At 46.1% G+C, this 10,997-nt stretch overlaps 1 protein-coding gene across 1 annotated transcript in view; it reads left to right on the forward strand.

Moving 5' to 3' along the window:
• Positions 1-9,302, forward strand: part of ADI1 (acireductone dioxygenase 1) — a 27,320-nt gene extending 18,018 nt beyond the window's left edge. Inside the window, exons 3-4 of the mRNA XM_011960954.1 lie at positions 6,198-6,377; positions 8,145-9,302. Coding sequence (XP_011816344.1) covers positions 6,198-6,377; positions 8,145-8,264 — 300 coding nt within the window. The 3' untranslated portion in view covers positions 8,265-9,302. The remainder of the gene's footprint in view (positions 1-6,197; positions 6,378-8,144) is intronic.
• Positions 9,303-10,997: the final 1,695 nt, after the last annotated feature.

Genomic DNA, 10,997 nt, shown 5'->3' on the forward strand with positions numbered 1-10,997 from the left:
GATTCTCCTGCCTCAGCCTCCTGAGTAGCTAGGACTACAGGTGCGTGCCACCATGCCCGGCTAATTTTTGTATTTTTAGTAGAGACAGGGTTTCACCATGTTGGTCAGACTGGTCTTGAATTCCTGACTTCAAGTGATCAGCCTGCCTCGGCCTCCCAGAGAGCTGGGATTACAGGCGTGAGCCACCATGCCTGGCTGAGTCTTGCATTTTATATTTAGGTCTGTAATCATTAAAAAACTTTTTAAAGAGACTTTTTATAATGAGTCAATGATCATTGTTCATTGCTGCTTTAAACTCCTGAGCTTAAGTGATCCTCACAACTCAGTTTCCTCTGTAGCTGGGACTACAGGCATGCACCACCGTGCCTGGCTTTTCTCTCTCTCTTTCTCTCTTTTTAATTTGCAAAGATGAGATCTCTCTGTGTTGCCCAGGTTGGTCTCAAACTCCTGGCCTCAAGCGATCCTCTCTCCTCAGTGGCCCAAAGCACTGGGATTATAAGTGTGAGCCACTGCACTTGGCCCGTGATCCATATTATCTTAATTTTTGTTAAGGGTGTAAGGTCTATGTCTGGAGTAATTTTTTTGCATGTGGATTTACCATTGTTTCAGTACCATTTGTTGAAAAGATTATTATTTTTTTCATTGTGTTGCCTTTGGTCCTTTGTCAAAGATCAGTTGATCTATTTTTCTATTATTTCACCAGTGTCACAGTCTTGATTTCTATAGCATGATAGTAAGTCTTGAAGTCAGGTATTGTCGGTTCTTCAACTGTGTTCCTCTTCAATATTGTGCTGGGTATTCTGAGTCTTGTGCCTCTGCAGATAAACTTCACAGTCAGTTTACTGATATGTGCAAAATAACTAGCTGGAACTTTGAATTGGATCGTACTGAACCTATAGATTAAGTTGGGAAAAATGGACATCTTAGCACTACTGAGTCTTCCTGTTCATGAACATGGAATCTCTCTCCATTTATTTAGTTTCTGATTTGTTTCATCAGAGTTTTGTAGTTTTCTTGTAGATCTTAGGCATGTTTTGTTAGATTCATACCTAAGCATTTCTTTTTTGGGGGTGCAGATGTATATGGTTTTGTGTTTTTAATTTCAAGTATCACCTGCTGTGTTTCTGGTGTATAGGAAAGTGATTAACTTTTGTGTATTAATCCTGTATCCTGTAAATTTGCCATAATTGCTTGTTAGTTCCAGGAGCTTTTTGTTGTTGGTTCTTTTGGATTTCCTACCTAGACAGTGATATCATCTGAGAGCAAAGGGAGTTTTATTTCTTCCTTTCTAATCAGTATGCCTTATATTTCTCCGTATTGTGTTAGCCTGGACAGTCTCAGTCTTGTAGTCAGCCTGTGCCTCTGGGCTACGAACTTCACCAGCGTTTCTCAGACTCCCTCCTTTAAGTGGGACATGATGGCTGACAGCGGCTGGACTTGGGGTTTCCCTTCCTCTCCTGTCTTAGTCAGCTCAGGCTTCCGTAACCAGATACCATAAACTGCGTGCTTTAAAACAAACATTTCTCACAGTCTGCAGGCAGGGACGCCCACGGTCAGGACAGCGGCAGCTTTGGTGTCTTGTGAGAGCTGCTTCCTGGTTTATAGATGACTGTGTTTTTGCTGTGTTCTCACATGGTGGGTAGAAGAAACAAGCTCTTCTGGGAGTTTTATAAGGACACTAATCCCATTCATGAGAGCTCCCCCCCATCACCTTATCTAATCCTATTTACCTCCCGCAGACACCGCCTGCCAATCCACCACATCAGAGGGTGGGTTTCAGCCCGCGGACCCCGGGGAGGGGCCATTGTATTCAGTCCGTAACACGGAATTCTGGAGGGGCTGCAGATGCGTGTTTCCCTTCACCCAGGTCAGGCTCTCATGAAAGCCCAGCAGGCTGGGATCTCGCTGGCTGAGCTCTCCTGACTTCAGGCCTTCGTAAGAACAGATTTCAGATGTATCCTGACAGACTTCAGAACGGCCCCCTTTCCCTCCTTCTGCCAGAAGCGCAGGGAACTTTTCTCTGATACTCACTGTTGGGACCTGGTAGAGCTTTTGCAAGTAAAATTTACAAAAGTGTGAGGCCCCTGATGACTGGGTCTGGAGTTTTTTTAAGCTGTCCGACTTGTCTACACTGAGCCCCAGCTGGTCAAGTGCAGTTTGGGTTTCTCGACCCCAGCCCTGGTTCCCATAGGGGTTTCTGCTGTGGTTAGGTGTGGCTCTTTCTGTCTGCCTGTCTCTCCGGTATGAGGGGTGCTGGTTTGCTCTGTGACTTCACTTCTCTTACACATTTAAAAAGAGTTGGTTTTTCAGTTTGTTCTGCTTTCACTTGGTAGGATGGAGTGGTAACTTCTAAGCTCCTTAGAAAACATACGCGGGTGAACTGACAATACCAGATAGAGCTAAGAGCAGAAGAGCTTAAGAATGTGGAAATTGTTCAAAAATAGATCTGTCGTGTGATTCGAGTCCCTTTGCTCTATGTCAGATGATTCTTGCTGGTCAGAGTCCAGATATCGTCTTTATCGCTCACTGAGTGCTCTGCGATTCACTAGATTCTGGTGGGTGTAAATGGTGTGACTCTGACGTGGAAGTTGAGATGAGCTGGCCTCTTCTCAGCCACGTTTGATCTCACATAGCAGAGGCTGGCCTGCTGCTGATCCTGTAAGTTACATTAGCTTCACCATCGCTGTCTTCTGGAATTACTTCTCTCCTGGTGTAAAACCCTCTTGCTGATGCAGGCTTATCCTTTGTTTTTCTAAAATAACCTTATTTTCTGACGCTCTTGTGATTGCCACTGGTTTCCTCAGTGTTAGGTTGTGGGTTTGTGTGTAGCAGGAATCCTACACAGTGGGCAGTGGCGTTGTGAGGAAGCGTGTCCGAGGGCCCCTCACTGCTGATGTCAGCGTGACCTGGGTGAAGCCGGTGTCCATCAGGTTTCTCCATGGGGAAGTTCCTTTTCTTTTCCTCTGTAACCAGTAAGACACGTGTGGAGAGTTACTTTTAGACCATGAATATCCCATTTCCCCTCCAACTTTCACCCAACATTTTTAGTAAGTCTTGACGATTCCTGCCTTTGTGGGCTGTGAGTGTCATGGCCGTGCAGTGGCACTCACCCGGGGGTTGGTTTTCACTGTCAGGAAGCGTGTCCCCTTCTTCCCTGTTCACTGGGCATCCACTGGGGCTCCAGGCCTTCTTGTTTCACTTGTTGGTGTAGGGTCTGTTCTTGCTGGAATTTATTTTGATCTTCACGTTGTTCCAGACCTCAGGCTTGGCAAGCAGGAGCCTCGTTAGCTGGCTTCTGTCTCCTGATGCATCCCCAGCCCATTACTTTCTGGACCCACAGCGTGTCCAGGCCCACCTCCTGCCTTTCCCGACCTCGTGCGGGGTCAGCTGCTCTTCCTGGCACCCAGCCCTGGTGTTTAGAAACTCGGATGGGGTCACTGCTCAGGTGCTTTCAGTGGATGGGATTAAGAGTGTGTGTGTGTGTGTGAATGCACGCATGTGAGAGTGTGTGTATGTGTGCATATGTGTGTTAATGCATGCGAGTGTGTATATGTACATGCACATGTGTGCATGTGTGTGAATGCACACATGAGTGTGTGTAAATGCACGCATGTGAGAGTGAATGCATGTGTGTGTACGTGTGTGCACGTGAGTGTGAATGCACACGAGTGTGTAAATGCACACGTGAGAGTGCATGTGCGCGCGTGTGTGCATGTGAGTGTGCACACGTGAGTGTGTAAATGCACACATGTGAGAGTGCATGTGTGTGCATGTGTGTGAATGCATGTGCACGTGTGTGCATGTGAGTGTGAATCCACACATGAGTACTGTGTGCGAGTGTGTAGCTGTGTGTGAATGCACGTGTGTACGTGTGTGCATGTGAATGCACCCATGTGAGTGTACATGTGTGTGGATGTGTGAATGCACATGTGTGTACATGTATGTGCATATGAATGTGAATGCACACATACGTGTACATGTGTGCGTGTCTGTAGGTGTGTGTGAATACTAGCATGTGAGTGTGTGAACGTGTGCCTGTGTGACAGTGCGCATGTGTGAGTGTGCGTGTGTCCGTGTGTGTATATCATGTAGTTCAAACGGACAACTCTAATTCCAGTTAAATCCACAGGGCTTTCCTTTGCCTTCCTCATCAGTATTTGTATCTTTCCTCTCACTGTGAGAAGCCCGGCTCCCAGTCATACCAGTATATTTTCCCATCCTCTCAATCCCACAACACACACACCAGCGTCAGCATGGCTGCACCCAGACCGTGACGAACAGCAGGCCTACTGAGTGCAACCTAAGCTTGGGTTGCGGTTTTTCTGTCTTAGCCTGAGGATGTAGTCAAAATAATATGTTCAAGAGTTATTTCCGTTTGTCGCCGTGTGCGGTGGCTCACGCCTGTAATCCCAGCACTTCGGGAGGCTGAGGCGGGCAGATCACCCAAGGTCGGGAGTTCGAGACCAGCCTGACCAACATGGAGAAACCCTGTCTCTACTAAAAATATAAAATTAGGCGGGTGTGGTGACACATGCCTGTGACCCCAGCTACTCGGGAGGCTGAGGCAGAGAATTGCTTGAACCTGGGAGGCAGAGGTTGCAGTGAGCCAAGATTGCGCCATTGCACTCCAGCCCGGGCAACAAGAGTGAAATTCCATTTCAAAAAAAAAAAAAAGTTATTTCCATTTGTCTTTTCTTTCTGTGTGGCTATGAATAGATTGATTTCAAATTTAAGGTTTTCCTCTAATCTTGTTTTCATTTTATTTATGATTTTGTAAAGCATAACATAACAAGGTAGGCTGGGTGCAGTGGCTCATGCCTATAATCCCAGTGCTTTGGGAGGCCAAGGCAGGAGGATCACTTGAGGCCAGGGGTTTGAGACTAGCCTGGGCAACATAGTAAGACCCTGTCTCTAGAAATTTTTTTTTTTTAATTAGCCAGGTGTGGTAGTGCACACCTGTAGTCCTGGCTACCTGGAAGGCTGAGGCAGGAGGATCTCTTGAGCCCCAGAGTTTGAGGCTGTAGTCAGTTATGATTGTGCCCCTGCACTCCAGCCTGAGCGACAGAGACCGTCCTTTATATGTGTGTGTGTGTATATATATATAAAATGTATATGTGTGTATATATATTTTATATATAATATAGATGGAAGCTTTAAAAACATATATATATATATATATATGGAGCTTCAAAACCCCCCAAGTGGGAGATGTGGAGATATGAATAATGCAAGCAGAGTCAGATTATAAGGGCACAGTCTTGGTGAAGGGGGTATGGATATTTACTGTCAAATACTCTCCATGTTTTTGCATACTTGAATATTTTTATTATAAAATGTTAGAAAGAAAACACTTTCAGAAAGACACAAAAGTCAGACCACGTGTGGTGGCTTCTGCCTGGAATCCCAGCACTGCGGGAGGCTGAGGCGGGTGAATGACCTGAGGTCAGGAGTTCGAGACCAGCCTGGCCAACATGGTGAAACCCCATTTCTACTAAAAATACAAAAATTAGCTGGGCATGGTGGCAGGCGCCTGTAATCCCAGCTACTTGGGAGGCAGGAGAATCACTTGAACTGAGGAGGTGGAGGTTGCAGTGAGCTGAGATTGCACCACTGCACTCCAGCCTGGGTGACAGAGCAAGACTCCATCTAAAAAAAAAAAAAAAGACACAAAAGTCAATGTGAAGAAATAGAAAGTGCTTGTGGAGTCTGTGCCTGCTTCCCTGCAATGTCCACTGGCTTCTCATTCACCCTGTGTGTTGTGATTTCATGACTGCTGTGTGCAGCACACTGGGTGGGTGTGAGCCTGGGGCCAGGCTGTCTTTGGGGCAGTCTCAGTGTGTGAGGTTGGGCCAGTGACTTAGCCTCTCTGTGCTACCATTCCCACATCTGTAAAATGGGGCTGACAGAGCAGCCACCTCGTGGGGCCGTGCGTGTTGGGCGAGTTGGCCCGTGTGAAGTGTTCAGAACCTTTGCTGCAGGTCTGTTCACTTTCAGTTACTGCCCATTTGTTGACAGGTTTCATAAAATATTCTAGCTCTGGCCCTTATACTGTTAGGAAAATAATTCTTAGCAAGTGTAGTTTTCATTTTTATGGAGAGAAATCCCATTCACCTGAGTTCTGACCCACCAAAAGCTCAGCTGCTGAGTGGGCAGGTGCGACTGCCGGTAGACTCACAGGAATGTTCCTCCTGCACTAGATTAAGATGTTTTACGAGGAGCATTTGCACTTGGACGATGAGATCCGCTACATCCTGGACGGCAGCGGGTACTTCGACGTGAGGGACAAGGAGGACAAGTGGATCCGGATCTTCATGGAGAAGGGAGACATGATAACGCTCCCCGCCGGGATCTATCACCGCTTCACTGTGGACGAAAAGGTGGGAGCGCTGTGCTTTCTCCCCAAGCCTGGCCTGTGTGGTGGCCCTGGCTGTGGCTTCCCTGCCGCTGAACTGCACGGCCTCCGCAGACTCTGAGTGTGGTCTCCGGGCTCAGGACTCCTCGACCTGTGCTGCAAGGAGAGTCTCTGTGGAGCCGCAGGCGGTGTCCGAGGTGCCCGCTGTCCTGTGGCAGCCTCCGGGGCCCCTGCCTGTGATCCTGGTGGACAGGTGTGCGTTTCATACCCAGGTGGGGGCAGGTACAGGCGGGGCACACCCATGAGCCTGGCCCTGCCCCAGCCCGCCTGTGCTTGGTGCTGAGGCATCTGCAGGGTTGTCATGTTGCCACACTGTCACTTTAAAAAACATTTCAGTTTTGGAATTGAACAGCAACGTAGTCCAGTCAGGATTGGCAATAAACATAAATAAGGTAGTTTTGGGGTTCACTGGAGGTGACTGGGGCTAACGCTGAGATTTAAGTATAATTTTTGAATAAATAGTAAATGCACATGGTTTAAAATTTAGAAATAAGAGAGGGAACCCGATGAAAGGTGTCCCTCTGACCCCTGTTCCCAGCCCCCTACTTTCTCTCCCTGAAAGTAACCAGTATTCCATTTAAAAAATTATTTTTACAGTGACTTTATGTATATCCAAGTGCATGTCAGTCAGGATTCTTTTTGTTTTTTTTTTTTTGAGACAGAGTCTCACTTTGTCACCCAGGCTGGAGTGCAGTGGCTCGATCTCGGCTCACTGCAGCCTCCGCCTCCCAAGCTCAAGTGATTCTCCTGCCTCAGCCTCCCGAGTAGCTGGGATTACAGGGGCCCACCACCACACCCAGCTAATTTTTGTGTTTTTAGTAGAGATGGGGTTTCACCATGTTGGTCAGGCTGGTCTCGAACTCCTGACCTCAAGTGATCCACCCACCTTGGCCTCCCAAAGGCTGGGATTACAGGCGTGAGCCACTGCGCCCAGCCTGGTCAGGATTCTTACTATCCCCCTTTTCAAAGAGGAGGCAGCAGATTCTGCCTGTGGTTCTACATTTTACTTTTTTCTACATGATGTTCACTGGGGGCTGTTTTATATCAGTATCTCCCAGCCTCTAGCCCTGATCACAGCTGCACAGTACTCTGGCGCTGGACATGCTCTACTGCATTTAACCATTAAGTTATTTCAGCGAGTCCTTGACCCCCAATAATGAGTATATACATTGTTCCCAACTTTTTGCTCTTGTGAACCGTGCTGTAATAAATATCCTGACATGCTTGTTGTTTTGCACATATGTGTTTTTCTGTAGGGTAAATTCCTAAAAGTGAAAACTGAAATAAAAGGCACGTGCGTTTTTAGTTTGGACAGATGTCTCTGAATTGTCCTTTCCTGCCCACCAGCAACACGTGGGCCCTGATGCTAGTTCTTAAGAAAACTGTAGCCAGACGAGGTGGAGAGGAGGTGCAGGGTACATGGGGCTGGAGCCGGTGCTTTTCCTAACTGTGTGTCTCAATAGAGAGTGCGGAGGTGCGGAGTTCAACACCGAGCCTCGGCTCCAGATGTTCTTACCTGGCGTGTGAGGACAGGCAGTGCCCGCTGCACCACCTGATACAAATTTTCCTTCCAAGAATAAAATGTGGCCTAAATTGTTAAAGACACCGAATAAAAATAGCAAGGGAAGTGTTTATAGCAATTAATGTCAATAAGTTGATATGTTAATAAATAAAAGTAAGTAGAAGGCCGGCTGGTTTAATGAGATGCTGGGCGTGTTTGTCTGTTTTCCAGAACTATGCGAAGGCCATGCGGCTGTTTGTGGGAGAACCGGTGTGGACAGCGTACAACCGGCCCGCTGACCATTTCGAAGCCCGCGGGCAGTATATGAAATTTCTGGCACAGACAGCCTAGCAGTGCTGCCTGGGAGCTAACACGTGCCTCGTGAAGGTCTCCAGTATGATGACTCAGCAGAAAATCCACCATTTTCTCTTTGCTTTTAGAGGATAGACTTGAGGCCGGGTTATCTTTCCTTTGTAAGATTATTTGATCGGAATCTTTTGTAATGAAAGGATCTAGAAAGCAACTTGGAAGTGTAAAGAGTCACCTTCATTTTCTGTAACTCAATCAAGACTAGTGGGTCCGTGGCCTGTGTTAGTTCATGCATTCAGTTCAGACCCAAATGAAAGTTTCATCTCCCGAAATGCAGCTCCGTAGATGCTCGTCTGGACGTGATACGGTGCCTGCCGTGTAAGAAGGTGCAATCATAGATAACACAGCTAGCCAGATAGAAGACACTTTTTTCTCCCAAAATTATGCCTTGGAGGGTGGGGAGTGGTATGGGGGAAGAGCTCGGACCTTAAGGGGCACACACTGAGTTGCTTATGCCACTTCCTTGTTCAAAATAAAGTGAATGCCTTAATCTTATACTCATGGCTTGGAGTTACCTTATATTCAGGTATGTATGATATTTTGCCTAGTTTGTTAAAATCGCCCCATTTAGATTCTTTATATAATTGTTCTTATATATCAATAATTTATATATGAGCTGTGTTAGTATTTTTTCAGTGTGTGATCTCTGGATTCTTTCACAATCAAGCTGTTGAATTTTAACAAGAGTATTAGTACATAAATCTACTCAACAATTCGGAGATAGGATTATGCCTAGTTTGTTACATCATAGAAAAAGCCCAAGTTAACTTCATGTTTTGGAAGGGCAGGTCATTTTTAAAGTATTTCTTTTTTTAACTGGATGAAAAATCTCCATGTCAGGATTAATTTTTTAATCACCTCCACATTGCACAGAGGAAACCCAAGCCTTAAATGTTTAAGTAAACTCTGTCTCAATTTTAGGATTAAAATATCCACAGGTGGTGTGATGACAACATCAATACCCCACGGCTCGCTTCTGCCAAGTGTGACTCTATTTCAGTAATTAAAATAAGTGCTGATGGACTGATTTTTTTTTATGGATTTATTTCTAAATGGGCATTATAAATAGAGCTTGCTGATTTTTAAGAATGAAACATTCATATGATAAAATATCACTTTAAATTGCCTTTCTTGCTTCATATAACTTTTCCCTGTCAGGATCGTTAGCGTTTGAAACTCCTGGTGCGGCGCTGGCTTCCTGCAGACTCCAGTTTCGCCTCCTTGATGTGGCGCCTTGGATTTCTTCACTTCAGAGCTGTATTTTTATAGGCAAGAGTAAGTTACTGGGTGCAGTGGCTCATGCCTGGAATCTCAGCTACTCATGAGGCTAAGGTGGGAGGATTCTTAGAGCCTGGGAGGTCGAGGCTGCAACGAGCTGTGATCGTGCTCGCTGCGCTCCAACCTGGGCGACAGAGCAAGGCTCTGTCTCAAAAACAAAAAAAAACAAAACAAAACAAAAGAGTAGGAGCTGAGGGGTATAATAGAATTATAATAGAATTCTGCTAAAGCACTTAAGGGAAATCTTTCGTTTTTATTGAGGTATAATTTACGTACAATAAAATGCACTCATTTTAAGTGTTTTTGAATTTTGACAAATGCAACGTGACCACAGGCAGAACAACACAGGACATTTTCATCACCCAAAAAAGGTTCTCATGCCCCTTCTTAGTCCCACCCACCCCATCCTAAGCAACCCGTGTGGGTGGGTTTTGGCTTTTCTAGAATTGGTGCGTATAGAATCCTGCAGCATGTTCACGTTTGTGTCTGGCGTCTTGCGTTCCTGCTTCTGTTCCCTGATCCCTACACTTACACTGTCTCCTGGGTCAGGGCAGCCGCTTGTTAGTATCTTAAACACTGGAATGGTCTGAGGAGAGCTTGAGGGTTGGAAAACACTAAGTAAACGGAAATGGACTGTAGTCAGAAACAGCACTCTAGGCGGGGAGAAAACCGAGGGAGGTGAAAGGCTGTTCTTCCTGAAGGCATCTCTTTAAAGTAGTGGGGGGTCTCTGTAAGCCGAATGTTAGAGAAGACGGATCCTTGGCTGGGCACGGTGGTTCACACCTGTAATCCCAGCACTTTGGGAGGCCGAGGTGGGTGGATCACCTGAGGTCAGGAGTTCAAGATCAGCCTGGCCAACATGGTGAAACCCCGTCTCTATAAACATACAAAAATTAGCTGGGCATGGTGGCAGGTGCCTGGAATCCCAGCTACTATGGAGGCTGAGGTGGGAGAATTGCTTGAACTCAGAAGGCGGAGGTTGCAGTGAGCCAAGATCCTGCCACGGCACTCCAGCCTGGGTGACAGAGTGAGACTCTGTCTCATAAAAAAAAAAAAAAAAAAAAAAAAAGAAATCCTCGATCTTCAGGCCTAGGATGTAATCGAGACTCTGTCTAAAAAAAAAAGAGAGATCCTTTATAAACACATTCATTAGATTCTAAATCAGGTGTTTTTTCCAAGGAGCCCAACTGTTAGCTTCCCAAGCGGGACAGCTGTTGGTCTTCACTGTGTCCAAGTTCGTCAGTTTAGAGCGGGCTCTGCCTGCTTGCTGAGTAAGAGGTTCCTGGACATGCGTTATTTTTCAAATGTGCCCTCTTTTTACAGGCACAGATGTACGTATTGCCATGGGGTTTATGACTGGGATATTAATAAATCAGTATGAATTAGTGCACTTGGGTATGGCTTCAAGCTGGTTAATGTGTTGGCATTTTCAAGACA

Source organism: Colobus angolensis, unplaced genomic scaffold (genome assembly GCF_000951035.1).
Source record: "Colobus angolensis palliatus isolate OR3802 unplaced genomic scaffold, Cang.pa_1.0 Scaffold53, whole genome shotgun sequence".
Classification (NCBI taxonomy): Eukaryota; Metazoa; Chordata; class Mammalia; order Primates; family Cercopithecidae; genus Colobus; species Colobus angolensis.